The 26,245-nt window shown below is 44.4% G+C and overlaps 1 protein-coding gene across 6 annotated transcripts in view; it reads right to left on the reverse strand.

Moving 5' to 3' along the window:
* The window catches only part of LOC118229636 (mucin-16-like), a 90,476-nt gene that overhangs the window by 46,776 nt on the left and 17,455 nt on the right, over window positions 1-26,245 (reverse strand). For 3 of the 6 annotated variants that reach the window (XM_035421767.1, XM_035421768.1, XM_035421766.1), the window contains exons 14-24: window positions 25,612-25,761; window positions 25,182-25,322; window positions 24,804-24,986; window positions 24,425-24,562; window positions 23,940-24,125; window positions 23,453-23,575; window positions 23,068-23,250; window positions 22,434-22,532; window positions 21,257-21,355; window positions 20,571-20,723; window positions 390-20,159 (exon numbers count right to left, since the gene is read on the reverse strand). In XM_035421767.1, the coding sequence (XP_035277658.1) occupies window positions 390-20,159; window positions 20,571-20,723; window positions 21,257-21,355; window positions 22,434-22,532; window positions 23,068-23,250; window positions 23,453-23,575; window positions 23,940-24,125; window positions 24,425-24,562; window positions 24,804-24,986; window positions 25,182-25,322; window positions 25,612-25,761 (21,225 nt within the window). The remainder of the gene's footprint in view (window positions 1-389; window positions 20,160-20,570; window positions 20,724-21,256; window positions 21,356-22,433; window positions 22,533-23,067; window positions 23,251-23,452; window positions 23,576-23,939; window positions 24,126-24,424; window positions 24,563-24,803; window positions 24,987-25,181; window positions 25,323-25,611; window positions 25,762-26,245) is intronic. The other 3 variants (XM_035421769.1, XM_035421770.1, XM_035421771.1) reach the window with 3 other exon arrangements.

Here is a 26,245-nt window from a genome sequence, read left to right on the forward strand (position 1 = left end):
TAAGCAAGTCAAGTTAACTAAAAGAGTTTTACTGCCGTTAACAAACAGTGAAAAGTAAACCTGACATAGTCATCACAACGCACCTTTCTGAAACAGTTGTTGCTAGCGTGAGGATGTATTCCAAACCAATCACTTTTTTTTTTTATACAAAAATTATTTGTGTAAAATTCTATTTGGAATGATGCAAATTAGAAGCAGTCTACATTTTATAAGGAATAATAATGTCAAAGGATGCGACACAAGGCTGGGATTCTGGAACATTTTAACATTTCCTGAATGATCCCAGAAAATCCTAAACAGATGGCAAACCTAGTCCAGACTGACATTCTCTCAATAACTATATTGTGCCTAAGTTTCAGAGAACTAATTTGTTAGAGATGAACACTTGCCAGGCCTGAGGTGCGAGTTGTATCTTCAGAAGATCTCTGAGCATCTGGGGACTCGCTGTGTAAGTCCAGCACACGCTGAGTTGAACCCTGGGTCATTTCTGTTGAGGCTGCAGAATATTGGATGGAAGTGTGTGTGTGAAAGATGGGGGCATTCTGTATGGACTCTGTTGGACAGAATAGGATGGAAGGATCCTCTGTTGGATAAGTCTCTTTGCTGGAAGCGACCTTAACAACTTTAGCTTTACTGTGTGGAGCACAAACAAGCACTGTCTTCGAAGGAACAGGAACAGTTTCTTGAGGAACATTCAGAGTTGTCTGCAGAGCTGACACAGCCTCCTGAGGAAATGATCGAATCTGCTCAGGTACCGACAGAGATGCTATAGGTACTGTCATTGTATCAGTAGGTAGAGACATAATATTTAGTGAGACGCCCACAGGCTCTAGAGGGAGCACAGTATCAAGAGGTGTTATGACAGTCTCGGTAACTGCTGTCAAAACATTCTGTCGTACTGACACAGTCTCATTGGTTGGCTGAACAATCATCTGCTCTGATGACACAGTTCTCACAAGAGCTGATACAGACGTCTGAATTTCTGGAACAGTTTTCTTAGAGGAGGACGCAGCCTCCTTAGATACTGGAAAAGTCCACTTGTCAACCGTCACTGTCTTTTCAGGAGATGGCACACCTCCTTCAGGAATTGTTTCAGTCTTTTTAAGTGTTGACACAGTCTCTTTCCTTTCTGAAACAGTCTTTACAGGTGCTGACACGACCTCTTCCTGGATTGACATCTCTTTCAGTTTCATCACAACCTCCTGCACTTCTGATGCATCTGGAGATGTCTTTGTTGCCTCATGAAAAGATTCTGTCTTCTCAAGTGCTGGAACAGTCTTAGTTTTCTCCTGCTCTTTTGTCTCTGTCCTTACCCTTTTTGTTTCCATCTTTTTTGGTACTGCCTGGGTTGCCTTGCCAATTGGCAATGTCTCCTTTGTTGACTGAACAATTTTTTGTTCAGTTGGAAGAATCATTTTTGGTACTGACCCAGTCTTGTCTTGTCCTGAAAATATGGTTGTTATTTCTACAGCAGTCTTCTGAATCACTGGGACAGATACTGGCAAAGTCTCTCTTCGTGTCTCAGCAGTCTCCTTCTCCACTCTCACAATCTCTTCAGGAGATGGCACAGTCCCCACAGAAACTGTTTCAGTCTGTTTAAGTGTTGACACAGTCTCTTTGCTTTCTGAATCAGTCTTTTTAGGTGTTGGCATAGGTACTTCTTCAACTGTCTCTCTCTCCCTAGGGGCCCGAACAGTCTTCTGCTCTTCTTTTAGGGCCTTCTGAACAGACAAGGTTTCCTTGGTTGTCTCCGGCCCCACTGAGATAGTCTTATCAGGAGATGGCACACTTGCCTCAGGAACTGATTCAGTCTCTTTAGTTGGAGACACACTCTCCTCAGGTCCTGAAACAGTTGTTTTAGGTGCTGACACAGTCTTGTCTTGTCCTGATATTGTGTCTGTTGTTCCTAATACAGTCTTCTGAAGCACTGGGACAGTCTCCTTAGATACTAGCAAAGTCGCCTTTGGTGGCTTAGCAGACTCCTGCTCTATGGTCACAATCTCTTCAGGAGATGGCACAGTCCCCACAGAAACTGTTTCAGTCTGTTTAAGTGTTGACACAGTCTCTTTGCTTTCTGAATCAGTCTTTTTAGGTGTTGGCATAGGTACTTCTTCAACTGTCTCTCTCTCCCTAGGGGCCCGAACAGTCTTCTGCTCTTCTTTTAGGGCCTTCTGAACAGACGAGGTTTCCTTGGTTGTCTCCGGCCCCACTGAGATAGTCTTATCAGGAGATGGCACACTTGCCTCAGGAACTGATTCAGTCTCTTTAGTTGGAGACACACTCTCCTCAGGTCCTGAAACAGTTGTTTTAGGTGCTGACACAGTCTTGTCTTGTCCTGATATTGTGTCTGTTGTTCCTAATACAGTCTTCTGAAACACTGGGACAGTCTCCTTAGATACTAGCAAAGTCGCCTTTGGTGGCTTAGCAGACTCCTGCTCTATGGTCACAGTCTTTTCAGGAGATGGCACTCTTCCTGGCAAGGTCTCCTTAGATGTCTTTGCAACCTTCCGCTCTCCTGGCACAGTCTTCTCAGGAACTGGAATAGCAATTTTTGGTGCTGATGCAGGCTCCTCCTGTGCTGACAATGTGGCTTTTGTTTTAACTGCAGTCTTCTGAAGTGTTGGGACATTCTCTTTACATACTGGCAAAATCTCCTTGGGTGTCTCAGCAGTCTCCTTCTCCACTCTCACAATCTCTTCAGGAGATGGCACAGTCCCCACAGAAACTGTTTCAGTCTGTTTAAGTGTTGACACAGTCTCTTTGCTTTCTGAATCAGTCTTTTTAGGTGTTGGCATAGGTACTTCTTCAACTGTCTCTCTCTCCCTAGGGGCCCGAACAGTCTTCTGCTCTTCCTTTAGGGCCTTCTGAACAGACGAGGTTTCCTTGGTTGTCTCCGGCCCCACTGAGATAGTCTTATCAGGAGATGGCACACTTGCCTCAGGAACTGATTCAGTCTCTTTCGTTGGAGACACACTCTCCTCAGGTCCTGAAACAGTTGTTTTAGGTGCTGACACAGTCTTGTCTTGTCCTGATATTGTGTCTGTTGTTCCTAATACAGTCTTCTGAAGCACTGGGGCAGTCTCCTTAGATACTAGCAAAGTCGCCTTTGGTGGCTCAGCAGACTCCTGCTCTATGGTCACAGTCTTTTCAGAAGATGGCAGTCTTCCTGGCAAGGTCTCCTTAGATGTCTTTGCAATCTTCTCCTCTTCTGGCACAGTCTTCTCAGGAACTAGAATAATATTTTTTGGTGCGGATGCAGGCTCCTCCTGTGCTGACAATGTAGCTGTTGTTTTTATTTCAGTCTTCTGAAGCATACGGACTGTCTCCTTAGATACTGGCGAAGACTGCTTGGGTGTCTCAAGAGACTCCTGCTGTATTGTCACAATCTTTTCAGGAGATGGCACAGTTCCATCAGGAGCTGTTTCAGGCTCTTTAGCCATTGACACAGTCTCTTTCTTTTCTGAAACAGTTTTTCCAGGTGCTGACACAACCTTCTCCTGGATTGATGTCTCCTTCTTTTTGCTTTCTTTTTCAATCTTTTTAGGTGTTTCCTGGGTCGCTTTTTCAATTGGCAGAGTCTCATTAGCTGCCTTAACAGTCTTCTGCTCTTCTGGCACAGTCTTCTTGTGAACTGGAATAATCGTTTTTGGTACTGACGTAGTTTCCTGTCCTGACAATGTGGCTGTTGTTTCTACTGCAGTCTTCTGAAGCCCTGGGACAGTCTCCTTAACTACTGCAACAGTCTCTTTATGTGTCTCTGCAGTCTCCTGCTCCACCGTCACAGTCTTTGCAGGAGATGGCACAGTTCCCTCAGGAACTGTTTCAGCCTTTGTTCGTATAGACACAATTTCTTTCTTTCCTGAAACAGTTTTTTCTGGTGCTGACACAACCTTTTCCTGGATTGACGTCTCCTTTGGTTTCTTCACAGCCTCCTGCTCTTCTGACACAGTCTTTTCAGGAGATGTCCCAGTTGTCACGGGGATAGATTCGGTCTTCTTTGATTTTGTCTCTGTCTTTTTCCTTTCTGTTTCCATCTTTTTAGGTGTTTCCTGTGTTGCCTTGTCAACTGGCAAGGTCTCCTTAGATGTCTTTGCAATCTTCTCCTCTTCTGGCACAGCCTTCTCAGGAACTGGAATAATATTTTTTGGTGCGGATGCAGGCTTGTCCTGTGCTGACAATGTAGCTGTTGTTTTTAATTCAGTCTTCTGAAGCATTTGGAATGTCTCCTTAGATACTGGCGAAGACTGCTTGGGTGTCTCAAGAAACTCCTGCTGTATTGTCACAATCTTTTCAGGAGATGGCACAGTTCCACCAGGAGCTGTTTCAGGCTCTTTAGGCATTGACACAGTCTCTTTCTTTTCTGAAACAGTCTTTCCAGGTGCTGACACAACCTTCTCCTGGATTGATGTCTCCTTCTTTTTCCTTTCTTTTTCAATCTTTTTAGGTGTTTCCTGGGTCGCTTTTTCAATTGGCAAAGTCTCCTTACCTGCCTTAACAGTCTTCTGCTCTTCTGGCACAGTCTTCTTGTGAACTGGAATAATCGTTTTTGGTACTGACGTAGTTTCCTGTCCTGACAATGTGGCTGTTGTTTCTACTGCAGTCTTCTGAAGCCCTGGGACAGTCTCCTTAACTACTGCAACAGTCTCTTTATGTGTCTCTGCAGTCTCCTGCTCCACCGTCACAGTCTTTGCAGGAGATGGCACAGTTCCCTCAGGAACTGTTTCAGCCTTTGTTCGTATAGACACAATTTCTTTCTTTCCTGAAACAGTTTTTTCTGGTGCTGACACAACCTTTTCCTGGATTGACGTCTCCTTTGGTTTCTTCACAGCCTCCTGCTCTTCTGACACAGTCTTTTCAGGAGATGTCCCAGTTGTCACGGGGATAGATTCGGTCTTCTTTGATTTTGTCTCTGTCTTTTTCCTTTCTGTTTCCATCTTTTTAGGTGTTTCCTGTGTTGCCTTGTCAACTGGCAAGGTCTCCTTAGATGTCTTTGCAATCTTCTCCTCTTCTGGCACAGCCTTCTCAGGAACTGGAATAATATTTTTTGGTGCGGATGCAGGCTTGTCCTGTGCTGACAATGTAGCTGTTGTTTTTAATTCAGTCTTCTGAAGCATTTGGAATGTCTCCTTAGATACTGGCGAAGACTGCTTGGGTGTCTCAAGAAACTCCTGCTGTATTGTCACAATCTTTTCAGGAGATGGCACAGTTCCACCAGGAGCTGTTTCAGGCTCTTTAGGCATTGACACAGTCTCTTTCTTTTCTGAAACAGTCTTTCCAGGTGCTGACACAACCTTCTCCTGGATTGATGTCTCCTTCTTTTTCCTTTCTTTTTCAATCTTTTTAGGTGTTTCCTGGTTCGCTTTTTCAATTGGCAAAGTCTCCTTACCTGCCTTAACAGTCTTCTGCTCTTCTCGCACAGTCTTCTCATGAACTGGAATAATCGTTTTTGGTACTGACGTAGTTTCCTGTCCGGACAATGTGGCTGTTGTTTCTACTGCAGTCTTCTGAAGCCCTGGGACAGTCTCCTTAAATACTGCAACAGTCTCTTTATGTGTCTCTGCAGTCTCCTCCTCCACCTTCACAGTCTTTCCAGGAGATGGCACAGTTCCCTCAAGAACTGTTTCAGTTTTTGTTCGTATTGACACAATCTCTTTCCTTCCTGAAACTGTCTTTTCAGGTGCTGACAGAACCTTTTCCTGTATTGATGTCTCCTTTGGTTTCTTCACAGCCTCCTGCTCTTCTGACATAGTCTTTTCAGGAGATGCCCCAGTTGGCACAGGAATATATTCAGTCTTCTTTGATTTTGTCTCTGTCTTTTTTCTTTCTTTTTCAATATTTCTATGTGTTTCCTGAGTTGCTCTGTCATCTGGTAAAGTCTCCTTAGTTGTCTTAGAAGCTTTATGCTTTTCTTGCACAGATTTCTCAGGAGCTGACACGGTCTCTTTGGGCAGTGAAACAGTAGTTTTAGGTGCTGACACAATTGCCTTCGTTTCTGATAATGTGTTTCTTGTTTCTACTACCATCTTCTGAAGTAGTGGCACAGGCTCCTTAGATACTACCAAAGTCTTTGTAGGTGTCTTAACAGTCACCTGCTCTGCTGTTATAGTCGTTTCAAGAGCTGACACCGTTTCCTCAGTTATTGATGTCTCTTCAGGTACTACCATTGTGCTTCCAGTTTCTGAAGCAATCTTTTTAGGTCTCTCCTTCTGAACGTCAGTTTGTAATACAGTCTTCTCAAGTGCTGGAACTGTCTCAGTTGATGAGGACAGGGATGTCTTGGGTGTCTCAGCAATTATTTGCTGTATTGATACTGTCCTCTCAGGAGTTGAAATAGTTTTTTCAGGTTCTGACACAGCCTTTTTAGGTTCTGACATACTTCTTTTCAGTGCCGAAAAAGTCTCATGCATTGCAAACTTAGCTTTCTCAAAAACAGATGCAGTCTTTTGAATTTCTGGAACAGTTGTCGGTGATAAAGACCCAGCATCCTTATGTGCCTTCACGGAATCCTGCTGTCCCGACACAGTCTCTTCAGGTACTGACACAGACGTTTTAGTTTTTGGCACAGGTTCATCCTGAAGTGACAATAAATCCTTGTTTGTATCATGCTCCACTGAGATAGTCTTTATAGGAGTTGGCACAGTTTCCCCAGGAGCTGTTTCTGGCACCTTATGTGTTGACACAGTCTCTTTCTTTTCTGAAACAGTCTTTCTAGGTGCTGACACAACCTTCTCTTGGATTGATGTCTCCTTTGGTTTCTCCATAGCCCCTTGCTCTCGTGACACAGGAGATGACACAGGCATCTCAGGAAAAGATTCAGTCTTCTTAGGTTTTGTCTCCATCTTTTTACTTTCTTTTTCAATCTTTTTAGGTGCATCCTGGGTCGCTTTTTCAATTGGCAGAGTCTCCTTAGCTGCCTCAACAGTCTTCTGCTCTTCTGGCACAGTCTTCTCGTGAACTGGAATAATCGTTTTTGGTACTGACGTAGTTTCCTGTCCTGACAATGTGGCTGTTGTTTCTACTGCAGTCTTCTGAAGCCCTGGGACAGTCTCCTTAACTACTGCAACAGTCTCTTTATGTGTCTCTGCAGTCTCCTCCTCCACCCTCACAGTCTTTGCAGGAGATGGCACAGTTCCATCAGGAACTGTTTCAGCCTTTGTTCGTATAGACACAATTTCTTTCCTTCCTAAAACAGTTTTTTCTGGTGCTGACACAACCTTTTCCTGGATTGACGTCTCCTTTGGTTTCTTCACAGCCTCCTGCTCTTCTGACACAGTCTTTTCAGGAGATGCCTCAGTTGTCACAGTGATAGATTCGGTGTTCTTTGATTTCGTCTCTGTCTTTTTCCTTTCTGTTTCCATCTTTTTAGGTGTTTCCTGTGTTGCCTTGTCAACTGGCAAGGTCTCCTTAGATGTCTTTGCAATCTTCTCCTCTTCTGGCACAGTCTTCTCAGGAACTGGAATAATACTTTTTGGTGCTGATGCAGGCTCCTCCTGTGCTGACAATGTAGCTGTTGTTTTTAATTCAGTCTTCTGAAGCATTCGGACTGTCTCCTTAGATACTGGCAAAGACTGCTTGGGTGTCTCAAGAGACTCCTGCTGTATTGTCACAATCTTTTCAGGAGATGGGACAGTTCCATCAGGAGCTGTTTCCGGCTCTTTAGGCATTGACACAGTCTCTTTCTTTTCTGAAACAGTCTTTCCAGGTGCTGACACAACCTTCTCCTGGATTGATGTCTCCTTCTTTTTCCTTTCTTTTTCAATCTTTTTAGGTGTTTCCTGGATCGCTTTTTCAATTGGCAGAGTCTCCTTAGCTGCCTTAACAGTCTTCTGCTCTTCTGGCACAGTCTTCTCGTGAACTGGAATAATCGTTTTTGGTACTGACGTAGTTTCCTGTCCTGAAAATGTGGCTGTTGTTTCTACTGCAGTCTTCAGAAGCCCTGGGACAGTCTCCTTAACTACTGCAACAGTCTCTTTATGTGTCTCTGCAGTCTCCTCCTCCACCCTCATAGTCTTTGCAGGAGATGGCACTGTTCCCTCAGGAACTGTTTCAGCCTTTGTTCGTATAGACACAATTTCTTTCCTTCCTGAAACAGTTTTTTCTGGTGCTGACACAACCTTTTCCTGATTTGACGTCTCCTTTGGTTTCTTCACAGCCTCCTGCTCTTCTGACACAGTCTTTTCAGGAGATGCCTCAGTTGTCACAGTGATAGATTCGGTCTTCTTTGATTTCGTCTCTGTCTTTTTCCTTTCTGTTTCCATCTTTTTAGGTGTTTCCTGTGTTGCCTTGTCAACTGGCAAGGTCTCCTTAGATGTCTTTGCAATCTTCTCCTCTTCTGGCACAGTCTTCTCAGGAACTGGAATAATACTTTTTGGTGCTGATGCAGGCTTCTCCTGTGCTGACAATGTAGCTGTTGTTTTTAATTCAGTCTTCTGAAGCATTCGGACTGTCTCCTTAGATACTGGCAAAGACTGCTTGGGTGTCTCAAGAGACTCCTGCTGTATTGTCACAATCTTTTCAGGAGATGGGACAGTTCCATCAGGAGCTGTTTCCGGCTCTTTAGGCATTGACACAGTCTCTTTCTTTTCTGAAACAGTCTTTCCAGGTGCTGACACAACCTTCTCCTGGATTGATGTCTCCTTCTTTTTCCTTTCTTTTTCAATCTTTTTAGGTGTTTCCTGGATCGCTTTTTCAATTGGCAGAGTCTCCTTAGCTACCTTAACAGTCTTCTGCTCTTCTGGCACAGTCTTCTCGTGAACTGGAATAATCGTTTTTGGTACTGACGTAGTTTCCTGTCCTGACAATGTGGCTGTTGTTTCTACTGCAGTCTTCTGAAGCCCTGGGACAGTCTCCTTAATTACTGCAACAGTCTCTTTATGTGTCTCTGCAGTCTCCTGCTCCACCCTCACAGTCTTTGCAGGAGATGGCACAGTTCCCTCAGGAACTGTTATAGCCTTTGTTCGTATAGACACAATTTCTTTCCTTCCTGAAACAGTTTTTTCTGGTGCTGACACAACCTTTTCCTGGATTGACGTCTCCTTTGGTTTCTTCACAGCCTCCTGCTCTTCTGACACAGTCTTTTCAGGAGATGCCTCAGTTGTCACAGTGATAGATTCGGTCTTCTTTGATTTTGTCTCTGTCTTTTTCCTTTCTGTTTCCATCTTTTTAGGTGTTTCCTGTGTTGCCTTGTCAACTGGCAAGGTCTCCTTAGATGTCTTTGCAATCTTCTGCTCTTCTGGCACAGTCTTCTCAGGAACTGGAATAATATTTTTTGGTGCGGATGCAGGCTCCTCCTGTGCTGACAATGTAGCTGTTGTTTTTAATTCAGTCTTCTGAAGCATTCGGACTGTCTCCTTAGATACTGGCAAAGACTGCTTGGGTGTCTCAAGAGACTCCTGCTGTATTGTCACAATCTTTTCAGGAGATGGCACAGTTTCATCAGGAGCTGTTTCCGGCTCTTTAGGCATTGACACAGTCTCTTTCTTTTCTGAAACAGTCTTTCCAGGTGCTGACACAACCTTCTCCTGGATTGATGTCTCCTTCTTTTTCCTTTCTTTTTCAATCTTTTTAGGTGTTTCCTGGGTCGCTTTTTCAATTGGCAGAGTCTCCTTAGCTGCCTTAACAGTCTTCTGCTCTTCTGGCACAGTCTTCTCGGGAACTGGAATAATCGTTTTTGGTACTGACATAGTTTCCTGTCCTGACAATGTGGCTGTTGTTTCTACTGCAGTCTTCTGAAGCCCTGGGACAGTCTCCTTAACTAATGCAACAGTCTCTTTATGTGTCTCTGCAGTCTCCTGTTCCACCCTCACAGTCTTTGCAGGAGATGGCACAGTTCCCTCAGGAACTGTTATAGCCTTTGTTCGTATAGACACAATTTCTTTCCTTCCTGAAACAGTTTTTTCTGGTGCTGACACAACCTTTTCCTGGATTGACGTCTCCTTTGGTTTCTTCACAGCCTCCTGCTCTTCTGACACAGTCTTTTCAGGAGATGCCCCAGTTGGCACAGGAATATATTCAGTCTTCTTTGATTTTGTCTCTGTCTTTTTTCTTTCTTTTTCAATCTTTCTATGTGTTTCCTGAGTTGCTCTGCCATCTGGTAAAGTCTCCTTAGTTGTCTTAGAAGCTTTATGCTTTTCTTGCACAGATTTCTCAGGAGCTGACACGGTCTCTTTGGGCAGTGAAACAGTAGTTTTAGGTGCTGACACAGTTTCCTTCGTTTCTGATAATGTGTTTCTTGTTTCTACTACCATCTTCTGAAGTAGTGGCACAGGCTCCTTAGATACTACCAAAGTTTTTGTAGGTGTCTTAACAGTCACCTGCTCTGCTGTTATAGTCGTTTCAAGAGCTGACACCGTTTCCTCAGTTATTGATGTCTCTTCAGGTACTACCATTGTGCTTCCAGTTTCTGAAGCAATCTTTTTAGGTCTCTCCTTCTGAACGTCAGTTTGTAATACAGTCTTCTCAAGTGCTGGAACTGTCTCAGTTGATGAGGACAGGGATGTCTTGGGTGTCTCAGCAATTATTTGCTGTATTGATACTGTCCTCTCAGGAGTTGAAATAGTTTTTTCAGGTTCTGACACAGCCTTTTTAGGTTCTGACATACTTCTTTTCAGTGCCGAAAAAGTCTCATGCATTGCAAACTTAGCTTTCTCAAAAACAGATGCAGTCTTTTGAATTTCTGGAACAGTTGTCGGTGATAAAGACCCAGCATCCTTATGTGCCTTCACGGAATCCTGCTGTCCCGACACAGTCTCTTCAGGTACTGACACAGACGTTTTAGTTTTTGGCACAGGTTCATCCTGAAGTGACAATAAATCCTTGTTTGTATCATGCTCCACTGAGATAGTCTTTATAGGAGTTGGCACAGTTTCCCCAGGAGCTGTTTCTGGCACCTTATGTGTTGACACAGTCTCTTTCTTTTCTGAAACAGTCTTTCTAGGTGCTGGCACAACCTTCTCTTGGATTGATGTCTCCTTTGGTTTCTCCATAGCCCCTTGCTCTCGTGACACAGGAGATGACACAGGCATCTCAGGAAAAGATTCAGTCTTCTTAGGTTTTGTCTCCATCTTTTTACTTTCTTTTTCAATCTTTTTAGGTGCATCCTGGGTCGCTTTTTCAATTGGCAGAGTCTCCTTAGCTGCCTTAACAGTCTTCTGCTCTTCTGGCACAGTCTTCTCGTGAACTGGAATAATCGTTTTTGGTACTGACGTAGTTTCCTGTCCTGACAATGTGGCTGTTGTTTCTACTGCAGTCTTCTGAAGCCCAGGGACAGTCTCCTTAACTACTGCAACAGTGTCTTTATGTGTCTCTGCAGTCTCCTGCTCCACCCTCACAGTCTTTGCAGGAGATGGCACAGTTCCCTCAGGAACTGTTATAGCCTTTGTTCGTATAGACACAATTTCTTTCCTTCCTGAAACAGTTTTTTCTGGTGCTGACACAACCTTTTCCTGGATTGACGTCTCCTTTGGTTTCTTCACAGCCTCCTGCTCTTCTGACACAGTCTTTTCAGGAGATGCCTCAGTTGTCACAGTGGTAGATTCGGTCTTCTTTGATTTCGTCTCTGTCTTTTTCCTTTCTGTTTCCATCTTTTTAGGTGTTTCCTGTGTTGCCTTGTCAACTGGCAAGGTCTCCTTAGATGTCTTTGCAATCTTCTCCTCTTCTGGCACAGTCTTCTCAGGAACTGGAATAATACTTTTTGGTGCTGATGCAGGCTCCTCCTGTGCTGACAATGTAGCTGTTGTTTTTAATTCAGTCTTCTGAAGCATTCGGACTGTCTCCTTAGATACTGGCAAAGACTGCTTGGGTGTCTCAAGAGACTCCTGCTGTATTGTCACAATCTTTTCAGGAGATGGCACAGTTCCATCAGGAGCTGTTTCCGGCTCTTTAGGCATTGACACAATCTCTTTCTTTTCTGAAACAGTCTTTCCAGGTGCTGACACAACCTTCTCCTGGATTGATGTCTCCTTCTTTTTCCTTTCTTTTTCAATCTTTTTAGGTGTTTCCTGGGTCGCTTTTTCAATTGGCAGAGTCTCCTTAGCTGCCTTAACAGTCTTCTGCTCTTCTGGCACAGTCTTCTCGTGAACTGGAATAATCGTTTTTGGTACTGACGTAGTTTCCTGTCCTGACAATGTGGCTGTTGTTTCTACTGCAGTCTTCTGAAGCCCTGGGACAGTCTCCTTAACTACTGCAACAGTCTCTTTATGTGTCTCTGCAGTCTCCTGCTCCACCCTCACAGTCTTTGCAGGAGATGGCACAGTTCCCTCAGGAACTGTTATAGCCTTTGTTCGTATAGACACAATTTCTTTCCTTCCTGAAACAGTTTTTTCTGGTTCTGACACAACCTTTTCCTGGATTGACGTCTCCTTTGGTTTCTTCACAGCCTCCTGCTCTTCTGACACAGTCTTTTCAGGAGATGCCTCAGTTGTCACAGTGATAGATTCGGTCTTCTTTGATTTCGTCTCTGTCTTTTTCCTTTCTGTTTCCATCTTTTTAGGTGTTTCCTGTGTTGCCTTGTCAACTGGCAAGGTCTCCTTAGATGTCTTTGCAATCTTCTCCTCTTCTGGCACAGTCTTCTCAGGAACTGGAATAATACTTTTTGGTGCTGATGCAGGCTCCTCCTGTGCTGACAATGTGGCTGTTGTTTTTAATTCAGTCTTCTGAAGCATTCGGACTGTCTGCTTAGATACTGGCAAAGACTGCTTGGGTGTCTCAAGAGACTCCTGCTGTATTGTCACAATCTTTTCAGGAGATGGCACAGTTCCATCAGGAGCTGTTTCTGGCTCTTTAGGCATTGACACAGTCTCTTTCTTTTCTGAAACAGTCTTTCCAGGTACTGACACAACCTTCTCCTGGATTGATGTCTCCTTCTTTTTCCTTTCTTTTTCAATCTTTTTAGGTGTTTCCTGGGTCGCTTTTTCAATTGGCAGAGTCTCCTTAGCTGCCTTAACAGTCTTCTGCTCTTCTGGCACAGTCTTCTTGTGAACTGGAATAATCGTTTTTGGTACTGACGTAGTTTCCTGTCCTGACAATGTGGCTGTTGTTTCTACTGCAGTCTTCTGAAGCCCTGGGACAGTCTCCTTAACTAATGCAACAGTCTCTTTATGTGTCTCTGCAGTCTCCTTTTCCACCCTCACAGTCTTTGCAGGAGATGGCACAGTTCCCTCAGGAACTGTTATAGCCTTTGTTCGTATAGACACAATTTCTTTCCTTCCTAAAACAGTTTTTTCTGGTGCTGACACAACCTTTTCCTGGATTGACGTCTCCTTTGGTTTCTTCACAACCTCCTGCTCTTCTGACACAGTCTTTTCAGGAGATGCCTCAGTTGTCACAGTGATAGATTCGGTCTTCTTTGATTTCGTCTCTGTCTTTTTCCTTTCTGTTTCCATCTTTTTAGGTGTTTCCTGTGTTGCCTTGTCAAGTGGCAAGGTCTCCTTAGATGTCTTTGCAATCTTCTGCTCTTCTGGCACAGTCTTCTCAGGAACTGGAATAATATTTTTTGGTGCGGATGCAGGCTCCTCCTGTGCTGACAATGTAGCTGTTGTTTTTAATTCAGTCTTCTGAAGCATTCGGACTGTCTCCTTAGATACTGGCAAAGACTGCTTGGGTGTCTCAAGAGACTCCTGCTGTATTGTCACAATCTTTTCAGGAGATGGCACAGTTCCATCAGGAGCTGTTTCAGGCTCTTTAGGCATTGACACAGTCTCTTTCTTTTCTGAAACAGTCTTTCCAGGTGCTGACACAACCTTCTCCTGGATTGATGTCTCCTTCTTTTTCCTTTCTTTTTCAATCTTTTTAGGTGTTTCCTGGGTCGCTTTTTCAATTGGCAGAGTCTCCTTAGCTGCCTTAACAGTCTTCTGCTCTTCTGGCACAGTCTTCTCGGGAACTGGAATAATCGTTTTTGGTACTGACATAGTTTCCTGTCCTGACAATGTGGTTGTTGTTTTTAATTCAGTCTTCTGAAGCATTCGGACTGTCTCCTTAGATACTGGCAAAGACTGCTTGGGTGTCTCAAGAGACTCCTGCTGTATTGTCACAATCTTTTCAGGAGATGGCACAGTTCCATCAGGAGCTGTTTCCGGCTCTTTAGGCATTGACACAGTCTCTTTCTTTTCTGAAACAGTCTTTCCAGGTGCTGACACAACCTTCTCCTGGATTGATGTCTCCTTCTTTTTCCTTTCTTTTTCAATCTTTTTAGGTGTTTCCTGGGTCGCTTTTTCAATTGGCAGAGTCTCCTTAGCTGCCTTAACAGTCTTCTGCTCTTCTGGCACAGTCTTCTCATGAACTGGAATAATCGTTTTTGGTACTGACGTAGTTTCCTGTCCTGACAATGTGGCTGTTGTTTCTACTGCAGTCTTCTGAAGCCCTGGGACAGTCTCCTTAACTAATGCAACAGTCTCTTTATGTGTCTCTGCAGTCTCCTGTTCCACCCTCACAGTCTTTGCAGGAGATGGCACAGTTCCCTCAGGAACTGTTATAGCCTTTGTTCGTATAGACACAATTTCTTTCCTTCCTGAAACAGTTTTTTCTGGTGCTGACACAACCTTTTCCTGGATTGACGTCTCCTTTGGTTTCTTCACAGCCTCCTGCTCTTCTGACACAGTCTTTTCAGGAGATGCCTCAGTTGTCACAGTGATAGATTCGGTCTTCTTTGATTTTGTCTCTTTCTTTTTCCTTTCTGTTTCCATCTTTTTAGGTGTTTCCTGTGTTGCCTTGTCAACTGGCAAGGTCTCCTTAGATGTCTTTGCAATCTTCTGCTCTTCTGGCACAGTCTTCTCAGGAACTGGAATAATATTTTTTGGTGCGGATGCAGGCTCCTCCTGTGCTGACAATGTAGCTGTTGTTTTTAATTCAGTCTTCTGAAGCATTCGGACTGTCTCCTTAGATACTGGCAAAGACTGCTTGGGTGTCTCAAGAGACTCCTGCTGTATTGTCACAATCTTTTCAGGAGATGGCACAGTTCCATCAGGAGCTGTTTCCGGCTCTTTAGGCATTGACACAGTCTCTTTCTTTTCTGAAACAATCTTTCCAGGTGCTGACACAACCTTCTCCTGGATTGATGTCTCCTTCTTTTTCCTTTCTTTTTCAATCTTTTTAGGTGTTTCCTGGGTCGCTTTTTCAATTGGCAGAGTCTCCTTAGCTGCCTTAACAGTCTTCTGCTCTTCTGGCACAGTCTTCTCGGGAACTGGAATAATCGTTTTTGGTACTGACATAGTTTCCTGTCCTGACAATGTGGCTGTTGTTTTTAATTCAGTCTTCTGAAGCATTCGGACTGTCTCCTTAGATACTGGCAAAGACTGCTTGGGTGTCTCAAGAGACTCCTGCTGTATTGTCACAATCTTTTCAGGAGATGGCACAGTTCCATCAGGAGCTGTTTCCGGCTCTTTAGGCATTGACACAGTCTCTTTCTTTTCTGAAACAGTCTTTCCAGGTGCTGACACAACCTTCTCCTGGATTGATGTCTCCTTCTTTTTCCTTTCTTTTTCAATCTTTTTAGGTGTTTCCTGGGTCGCTTTTTCAATTGGCAGAGTCTCCTTAGCTGCCTTAACAGTCTTCTGCTCTTCTGGCACAGTCTTCTCGGGAACTGGAATAATCGTTTTTGGTACTGACATAGTTTCCTGTCCTGACAATGTGGCTGTTGTTTCTACTGCAGTCTTCTGAAGCCCTGGGACAGTCTCCTTAACTACTGCAACAGTCTCTTTATGTGTCTCTGCAATCTCCTGCTCCACCCTCACAGTCTTTGCAGGAGATGGCACAGTTCCCTCAGGAACTGTTATTGCTTTTGTTCGTATAGAGACAATTTCTTTTCTTCCTGAAACAGTTTTTTCTGGTGCTGACACAACCTTTTCCTGGATTGACGTCTCCTTTGGTTTCTTCACAGCCTCCTGCTCTTCTGACACAGTCTTTTCAGGAGATGCCTCAGTTGTCACAGTCATAGATTCGGTGTTCTTTGATTTCGTCTCTGTCTTTTTCCTTTCTGTTTCCATCTTTTTAGGTGTTTCCTGTGTTGACTTGTCAACTGGCAAGGTCTCCTTAGATGTCTTTGCAATCTTCTCCTCTTCTGGCACAGTCTTCTCAGGAACTGGAATAATACTTTTTGGTGCTGATGCAGGCTCCTCCTGTGCTGACAATGTAGCTGTTGTTTTTAATTCAGTCTTCTGAAGCATTCGGACTGTCTCCTTAGATACTGGCAAAGACTGCTTGGGTGTCTCAAGAGACTCCTGCTGTATTTTCACAATCTTTTCAGGAGATGGCACAGTTCCATCAGGAGCTGTTTCAGGCTCTTTAGGCATTGACGCAGTCTCTTTCTTTCCTGAAACAGTCTTTCCAGGTGCTGACACAACCTTCTCCTGGATTGATGTCTCCTTCTTTTTTCTTTCTTTTTCAATCTTTTTAGGTGTTTCCTGGGTCGCTTTTTCAATTGGCAGAGTCTCCTTAGCTGCCTTAACAGTCTTCTGCTCTTCTGGCACAGTCTTCTCGGGAACTGGAATAATCGTTTTTGGTACTGACATAGTTTCCTGTCCTGACAATGTGGCTGTTGTTTTTAATTCAGTCTTCTGAAGCATTCGGACTGTCTCCTTAGATACTGGCAAAGACTGCTTGGGTGTCTCAAGAGACTCCTGCTGTATTGTCACAATCTTTTCAGGAGATGGCACAGTTCCATCAGGAGCTGTTTCCAGCTCTTTAGGCATTGACACAGTCTCTTTCTTTTCTGAAACAGTCTTTCCAGGTGCTGACACAACCTTCTCCTGGATTGATGTCTCCTTCTTTTTCCTTTCTTTTTCAATCTTTTTAGGTGTTTCCTGGGTCGCTTTTTCAATTGGCAGAGTCTCCTTAGCTGCCTTAACAGTCTTCTGCTCTTCTGGCACAGTCTTCTCGGGAACTGGAATAATCGTTTTTGGTACTGACATAGTTTCCTGTCCTGACAATGTGGCTGTTGTTTCTACTGCAGTCTTCTGAAGCCCTGGGACAGTCTCCTTAACTACTGCAACAGTCTCTTTATGTGTCTCTGCAATCTCCTGCTCCACCCTCACAGTCTTTGCAGGAGATGGCACAGTTCCCTCAGGAACTGTTATTGCCTTTGTTCGTATAGACACAATTTCTTTTCTTCCTGAAACAGTTTTTTCTGGTGCTGACACAACCTTTTCCTGGATTGACGTCTCCTTTGGTTTCTTCACAGCCTCCTGCTCTTCTGACACAGTCTTTTCAGGAGATGCCTCAGTTGTCACAGTGATAGATTCGGTGTTCTTTGATTTCGTCTCTGTCTTTTTCCTTTCTGTTTCCATCTTTTTAGGTGTTTCCTGTGTTGCCTTGTCAACTGGCAAGGTCTCCTTAGATGTCTTTGCAATCTTCTCCTCTTCTGGCACAGTTTTCTCAGGAACTGGAATAATACTTTTTGGTGCTGATGCAGGCTCCTCCTGTGCTGACAATGTAGCTGTTGTTTTTAATTCAGTCTTCTGAAGCATTCGGACTGTCTCCTTAGATACTGGCAAAGACTGCTTGGGTGTCTCAAGAGACTCCTGCTGTATTTTCACAATCTTTTCAGGAGATGGCACAGTTCCATCAGGAGCTGTTTCAGGCTCTTTAGGCATTGACGCAGTCTCTTTCTTTCCTGAAACAGTCTTTCCAGGTGCTGACACAACCTTCTCCTGGATTGATGTCTCCTTCTTTTTTCTTTCTTTTTCAATCTTTTTAGGTGTTTCCTGGGTCGCTTTTTCAATTGGCAGAGTCTCCTTAGCTGCCTTAACAGTCTTCTGCTCTTCTGGCACAGTCTTCTCGGGAACTGGAATAATCGTTTTTGGTACTGACATAGTTTCCTGTCCTGACAATGTGGCTGTTGTTTTTAATTCAGTCTTCTGAAGCATTCGGACTGTCTCCTTAGATACTGGCAAAGACTGCTTGGGTGTCTCAAGAGACTCCTGTATTGTCACAATCTTTTCAGGAGATGGCACAGTTCCATCAGGAGCTGTTTCAGGCTCTTTAGGCATTGACACAGTCTCTTTCTTTTCTGAAACAGTCTTTCCAGGTGCTGACACAACCTTCTCCTGGATTGATGTCTCCTTCTTTTTCCTTTCTTTTTCAATCTTTTTAGGTGTTTCCTGGGTCGCTTTTTCAATTGGCAGAGTCTCCTTAGCTGCCTTAACAGTCTTCTGCTCTTCTGGCACAGTCTTCTCGGGAACTGGAATAATCGTTTTTGGTACTGACATAGTTTCCTGTCCTGACAATGTGGCTGTTGTTTCTACTGCAGTCTTCTGAAGCCCTGGGACAGTCTCCTTAACTAATGCAACAGTCTCTTTATGTGTCTCTGCAGTCTCCTGTTCCACCCTCACAGTCTTTGCAGGAGATGGCACAGTTCCCTCAGGAACTGTTATAGCCTTTGTTCGTATAGACACAATTTCTTTCCTTCCTGAAACAGTTTTTTCTGGTGCTGACACAACCTTTTCCTGGATTGACGTCTCCTTTGGTTTCTTCACAGCCTCCTGCTCTTCTGACACAGTCTTTTCAGGAGATGCCTCAGTTGTCACAGTGATAGATTCGGTCTTCTTTGATTTCGTCTCTGTCTTTTTCCTTTCTGTTTCCATCTTTTTAGGTGTTTCCTGTGTTGCCTTGTCAACTGGCAAGGTCTCCTTAGATGTCTTTGCAATCTTCTGCTCTTCTGGCACAGTCTTCTCAGGAACTGGAATAATATTTTTTGGTGCGGATGCAGGCTCCTCCTGTGCTGACAATGTAGCTGTTGTTTTTAATTCAGTCTTCTGAAGCATTCGGACTGTCTCCTTAGATACTGGCAAAGACTGCTTGGGTGTCTCAAGAGACTCCTGCTGTATTGTCACAATCTTTTCAGGAGATGGCACAGTTTCATCAGGAGCTGTTTCCGGCTCTTTAGGCATTGACACAGTCTCTTTCTTTTCTGAAACAGTCTTTCCAGGTGCTGACACAACCTTCTCCTGGATTGATGTCTCCTTCTTTTTCCTTTCTTTTTCAATCTTTTTAGGTGTTTCCTGGGTCGCTTTTTCAATTGGCAGAGTCTCCTTAGCTGCCTTAACAGTCTTCTGCTCTTCTGGCACAGTCTTCTCGTGAACTGGAATAATCGTTTTTGATATTGACGTAGTTTCCTGTCCTGACAATGTGGCTGTTGTTTCTACTGCAGTCTTCTGAAGCCCTGGGACAGTTGCCTTAAATACTGCGACAGTCTCTTTTTGTGTCTCTGCAGTCTCCTCCTCCACCCTCACAGTCTTTGCAGGCTCCTGCTCTTCTGACACTTTCTTTTCAGGAGATTTCACAGTTCCATCAATAACTTTTTTAGTCTGCTTAGCTGTTGGCACAGTCTCTTTTCTTTCTTTGACAGTCTTTTTAGTTATTGGTACGGTTGCACTGTCAAATGTCTGAGTCTCCTCAGGTACTGACGCAGAGTCTTTTTGTACTGACAAAATTTCTTTTGTTGGTAAAACAGTCTTTTGAATTAGAGGGGCAGGCTCTTTGCATACTGGCAAAGTCTCCATTGGTGCCTTAACAGACTCATGGTCTACCGTTACAGCTTTTTCAGCAGCTGGCACAGGTTCCTCTGCTATTGTGTTTTCAGGTACTGATACAGTCTTTTTACGTTTTGACTCTGTCTTCTCATGAGCTGTCTCTGACTTTTCAGATACAGTTGTTGTCTTTTTACGTTTTGAGATAGTCTTCGCGAGAGCTGATTCAGTCTTTTTCGGTGCTAACACTGTCTCCTGCTGTTCTGACACAGTCGTCCCTGGCATGAACATGTTCTCCTCAGCCACTGACACAGTCCGTTGGAGTGCTGCAACACTTTCCTTGGATAAGGACACAGTCTCCTCGTTTGTCTGAACAGTGTCGTGCTCCGTTTTCTGTTCCAGGATTGAGCTGTGTGCTGCCTCATTGGGTGCATATTTACTATACGACTCCCCCAACGTAGTAAGAGAGGGATGTGTGTCTTGGGCCTGCGTATGCATGCTTTCAGTAGCTGAGCTCACATCCAGGATGTCTGCATGCGTGTTAGTTTTTGTGATTGTCTTCCCATTTTCACTGGCTGCATGCAGATCGCGTGTGCATGCAGGACCGCGGGACGTGCGTGCATCTCGCCTCTGTACCTTCACCCCCTCCAGCTGTGCATCCTCCCCCTGATAAGCAAGTCCACTTTCTCTCATAAGCTTCTGACTCACAGAGCAGGAGATATGAAGATAGATAGAAGAGATGTGGAGAAATAAATTACAGAAAGAGGACAGAAAAAAGAGCCATTAGAGTATGTCTTGGATTTCATTCTTTATGAGATGTGATGTAACTTAAGCATGACCACAAAGAATCAGTCATTTTGCCATTATTTGGCTATAAAGCTCAGGAAGTCTACAAAATAAAAAGTGTTGAGGCCATCATCCTTTCTTAGGATGCTATATCATCCTTTTAATATGGAAGACTGCCAACAAAAGTAAAATTTTCATTTTAATTATAAAACATAACGCATAAAGATACTAAAATGCTGGCAAAGTTTGTTATTTCTTCTAAGACATAAGTACAGTTGAGAAACAGCATGTTTGTTGTTTTCCTCTAACAAAGAAAACTCTTACCGTGGGAGACGGACTAGGGCAGGGTTCAAAAACCTCTGTGCTCACGCTGCTCATCAGAGGATCAAATCTGCCTCCAGCTGTGACTCCTGCTCCTCTGGAGACTGTGGATGGGGCTCCAGCATACCCCTCACCAGTACAGATGTCACCAGGGTCCTGTGCCAGGGAGGAAAAAGGAATCAATCGATATTACGGTCTGCACTATGGAGCCACAATACTCGTGGCTCCAGCCCTCCACCCCCAATACACACACACACACACACACACACACACAAACACACACACATAACCCTCTACAGGAGTTGCTGGGATACCTGGGAGATTATATTCTGAGGGGGCAAGCTCCTTTCATTCACACTGTCTCAGCAAGTACAAAGAGTCTGTCCCCTTTAGACTACAACTGGGTGAAGTCACATGCTCCATGTTCAGAGGACACAGAAACTACCCACACCAGATACCACAGCCAAAGCCAGAACCCCATACTGCCCCCTAGTGGACGATAGGTAGGTTAACACAGGTGAAATCGGCAATGACAAAAAGAGGCAAGAGGACCTTCTCTCCTTACTTCTGAAGGAGGATAGGACTAAAACATCACTCAACCCTCAGGAAGAAGAAGAAGAGGAAAGGGATATGAAGGAGCAGAACACAGTGGAGGGCTTTGCTTCCTGGTTACCAGGGTTACCCTTTACCTCAGTAACACTCCCGGTGAGTGTTTCAGAAGATGAACAGCTGGAGCTTCTGGCCTCCTCCTCCACTTTCCTGCCTGCTTGTGGCATGTCCAACGCCCCCTGATTTGCAGGTTTTGGAGATACATAAAGAGCTTGCAATTCCAGGTTCACTGATCTGTATTACATCTCGCTGAGATTTAAATATGATATACTGCTACACTGCTGTACTGAAAGTACCTGCCTCTTAGCTTAGGTAAGTGGTATGATGCTCTTATTTTTAAACATAAGTGTGGCACCTATTTCCTCTCTAGGGACATCAGTCTAAGGTGACATGACCAGGTTTTAATAGGAACAAATGTGTCGGCCTCAATAAGCAGCCTGGCGACTTGGTAATGTGGCAATATCACTGCAATCTGAAGTAGGAGACTCTGTATGATTTGTGATCCAGAGAATCTATAAGCAAATTTATGAGCTAGCTGGTCAAGGTACAAAAAGAATTACGTCAGTATGAAGTCAACATAAAATGTCTAATATTTAATTTATTGTTGTGTCCAGCGCCAACTGTCATAGACAGTTGCAGAATGCATAACTATTTATTCGTGGGCATAAGAGTAGCCTAGTGATAGGCAGGCTGGCAACTAGAGTTGCTGGTTTGAGCCCCTGGTGGGCATTCTCTCTGACTCCCTATTTGCAACTGTTCTTCTCCCTTTTTCCTTGAAAAAGAAACATGTTCTCAATGGATTAAATAAAGGCTGGGTTACATAAAGGATTAAAATAGCACAGTATTGCCCAGGGAGAGAGGGTCACAGTTGGCAGGAGCTCTCCATCTTTTTGGTTAATAGTGACTCCTTGGTAAATCGAGATGTGATATCTGTGAAAGCTCCAGAGTTGTTAGTGGAGAAAAGACACAGTTGGCTGGCTTCATGTGCTTCAGAGGATGCTCACTGTCCTGAATACAAAGGTGCAAAAAAGAGTTTGCCCTAATAGCAGACATTCAAGAATAACCATTTAAATTTACATATGGCCCACCAACTTGTTCAATAAACCTGGTGGCACTCAGTTGGACAGGGACTGGTCAAACTCAAACGTATCAGCAAACTGCAAACCTATGCAAATACTATTTCAGCTCACACCATGGTCAGGAGCTTGATAATGGTGCTGAGCCCTGTGTAGGCTCGACCATAGAGGTGGAGCTCACCTGATGGTACCCAGGAACAGACAGGACCAAGCTGGGGATCACTGGGCCCCTCCGGGGAGCGGAGTCGGACGTCCTGCTCATTGACTGCTCAATGGCAGCCTGAGGAGAGAAGGAGCATGCGTCACTCCAGCGAGACTCGCCAAACTGATGGGGACATGCACGCACCATTACCAAGGCAAAAATTAAGGTTATCTGGGGCCTTTGTGGCAACACCCCATATTATAGAATTAAAAGGTCATCCGTAACACAAAGCCTACGGAATGTTTCCTTTTTAGCTGACAGCATTTTCATTATCATCGGTACTCTAATCTTAGTATTTATGACAGAAGGAACACATGTCTATAGTAGCTCTCAAAGTGTATTACTGTGGAAAGGGGGTGTTATGGCCCTTCTCAAAGAACAATCATGTCTTTGGGATGGCTGTCCGTCATGTCTGACAGGCAGATGCTTATATTTATATTTTACATAAGCTATTTATATCTCGACACCTCTTGATTTTCTTTCCAATGTCACACATCTAACTAGCACTACTTAAAAAAACAAAGAAATTAAATATAGTTAAGGAAGTGCAGTAAATTGCACAAACTTTCAATGTCCAGTAATGCACACGGGGGCAGTTAGATTGAGGGTATACCTGCAAGGTGGCACTCTGTTCTTGCGTCAGCTGTTCCAGGTCCTGGATGGGCTGTAGGAGCTGGAGAGTCCTGTGGAAGACGGACAGGCTTTTGCTGGCTTCCTTAGGAAGCTCCAGCTCAGATCTGCACCTCTGAATCTCAGCGATTGTACTCTTCATTGACTGAATGTTGTCCAAGATCACCTGCAGACAAACATCGGAGCATGCACACACACACACTCATGACACATGAATACAGTACATTCATACATACAGTAGGCAACACAGAGACATGTACACATACAACTACACAGACATAGAACTGTTAGTATTGCCCACACTAAATAGCGGGACTAAAAACACAACCTGGACTGGACAAGACCCAGCTTGCCTCAGATGAACTCACCTGCCGGTTCATCAGGTGTTCCTCAGGTGAGATTGAGGTTGTGTCGATAGAGGACAAAATGCTCTTAATTTTGGTAACATTTCCCTCCATCAGCTTCACTTCCCTCTCCATGGCTTCCACCTCCTAATAAGGAGAAATCCCCATGAAACATCACATATTTATTGCATCAGGTACAGTGATACAGTGTGCTGCTCTAAAGAATTACAAATAAACGTACTCTCTATATTAATAGCAGTCAAGCAGGAAATAACTTGAACTTGAAAGCTCTAAAACATTTCAGATTTGATTCACTCCATTGAGAATGCGCTCCATCCTAACAGTGAAACCCTCGTTACTGCTAGAGCTGCCTCTCTTCCCCCTAGGTCCTCATCCTCTTATATTTGTCTGTCGCCTTTAACATAGTTAACCACCAGCTACATTTAAATGTCTGTAAGTGGTGAGGGGCATGACTGAGAGTGGTGTTGGGGAGGTGGGGGGATGGGCGTACCGATGTGGCATACTGGTGTCGAGACAGTGGTCCCGTGATGGCCTGCTGCATGCCAGCCATGCGTTGGTCTGTCTGGAGCAGCTTTTCCTGCGAAGAAGCGATGTTGCACACGTTGCTGATCTCCTGCAGCGTCGAGACAAAGCCCTGCAGGCCCCGCCTCATCTGCTCTGAGTCATCCAGGACTGCCTGTTTGTGGAAAGAACCGAGTATGTTTAAAAAAAGCCCTAAGACAGGACTCTCCAAAGCAGCTCAGCACTGAGACAGAACTATTATAGTCATTTTTAACCATTATTATAGTTATTTTAGGATCTCAATATACAATTATATATTGGTCTAAAAATTGCATCACCCTTTCTCCTGGATGTATTACAAATAATACTCCAAACATTTAAAATGAGTTTAATAAGACTAATAAATGGTTCAGATGCCATTGTGTGGTTAGAAATCCATGCGGGGACAGTATCTGTGACAAGCAGCATTCTGACCTGCAGGCCTTGGGCGTAGCTACTAAGACACTTGGCAGTTTTGTAGATTATGGGTGTGTCCAACCAAGACTGTGCCTCTCTCAGCCACCTGTTGGAGCTCCCAATCATTTCTTCATACTCCTGCAGGAGGGTGGGCACCTGTGGTGCCCAGGTCACTCAGCACATTCAGCCACACCACTATTTCACCATATTCTCTATATATCCACCAATAAAAGCATCACTGTCTATATATCCACCATAGACAATGTACAATGTGATATATACAGTAAATCCTCTATATACTATGTGTGTACAATACATATAGTGCGGTATAACCACTACATACAATATAGTTCTCAAAAGAATTGAGCACACACATTGCTGCATAAATCTGGCTCACCTTGCTAAGGAAGGCAGTTCGCTGCTCTGCCTGCTTGGCTACATCCTGATACAGCTGCAGTGGCTCCATAAGTTTGTCCATCAGGAACTGGGCTTGCTCCGGCTGCTCCTCCGAAATATCTTGCACCTCTCCCTCCAACTCCGCCAAGTAGGCATGCCACCTGTCCAGTTTGTCCCACACACACTGTACAGGCACATGCATAGAGGCACACGCAAATGGTGAACCCCCGCACAAATGGATGCATGAACGGACGCACATACATGTAGACTATCAGACATCATTTACGCACAAAAATCATGGCAGACACAAATGTAAAAGGCGACATAATGTTGTGTGGGTGGGTACTGCTTGGTGTAGTGAATGGATCAGGTGACATACCTTCTGTGTGTACTGGGCCTCGGTCAATGAGGGACTCTTCTGCTGCAGCAGATCCTGCACGGCCTGCAGCCCCTCCATCACCTCTGTCACCTTGCAGCTCAGCTTGGACAGAGTGCTGCTCTTCTCCACCATCTTCTCTGCCTGTGAAACACAGAAGCACAGGCGAACAGAGACCAGCCCGCTCAGTCAGCTCAACACAGAGACCACCCATTCGAAAGCCTGATCCTTCACTCAGCCACAAAGGCAACCAGACAGAGACACAGATCTATTCACTCAACACTATGTTCCATAGCATAGCACAGAAATACACACAGACACAAGCCCACTCACACAACCCCCCAGCACACTCAGTATATAAAGGAGTGTGTCAGTTCATAGTGCACTGAGGCTGTCGGCCATATTGGCTCTCACTCTGCAACAGGTATTATACCTTCCCCTGAAGCTCCTTCAGCAACACCCTCGCCTCTTGAAGAGGAGTCTCCAGCTCTGTGGGCACCAGCTTGTCTAAGTACTTATTTTTCAGGCCACTGGTGATGCTCTGTAGCACAGCATTCTGGGAGTCCAAGTCTTTCCGGGCCTCCTGGAGAAAAAAGGGGTGTGTTTACAGGCGCATCTGTGCATAGAGCACACACCACACACATATACAGATGCATACTCACAATGATGAATTAGTCCACATAGGAGGACAGTGAGAGAGCCACAGAAAGTGACTTTATAGAATATTGCTTGTGTGGAGATTTTTCAATATTTGGTACTGGTTACAAAGGGTGATGGTTTTCCTGACTCTTTGTCCATGTGCCCATTAAACAGAGATTACAAAAATGTTGCATTGCCTTGCTATTCAAGTGTACAGGATGTGTGTCTGTGTACATCTGAGACTGTGTTTGTGTGTGTGTGTGTGTGACAGTATGTGTGTGATGCTGTGTTCGCCTGGTATCGGAATTATCAGAAATACCTGTTTCTGACCTGTTTGAGTGAGCCTCCAAGTCGTAATTACCAGTGGGAAACTCATGTTACAATATCTATCCTAATTTACCCGATTTGGTGAACTTTGACCTTTGGTG

Source organism: Anguilla anguilla, chromosome 6 (assembly GCF_013347855.1).
Source record: "Anguilla anguilla isolate fAngAng1 chromosome 6, fAngAng1.pri, whole genome shotgun sequence".
NCBI classification, from domain to species: Eukaryota; Metazoa; Chordata; class Actinopteri; order Anguilliformes; family Anguillidae; genus Anguilla; species Anguilla anguilla.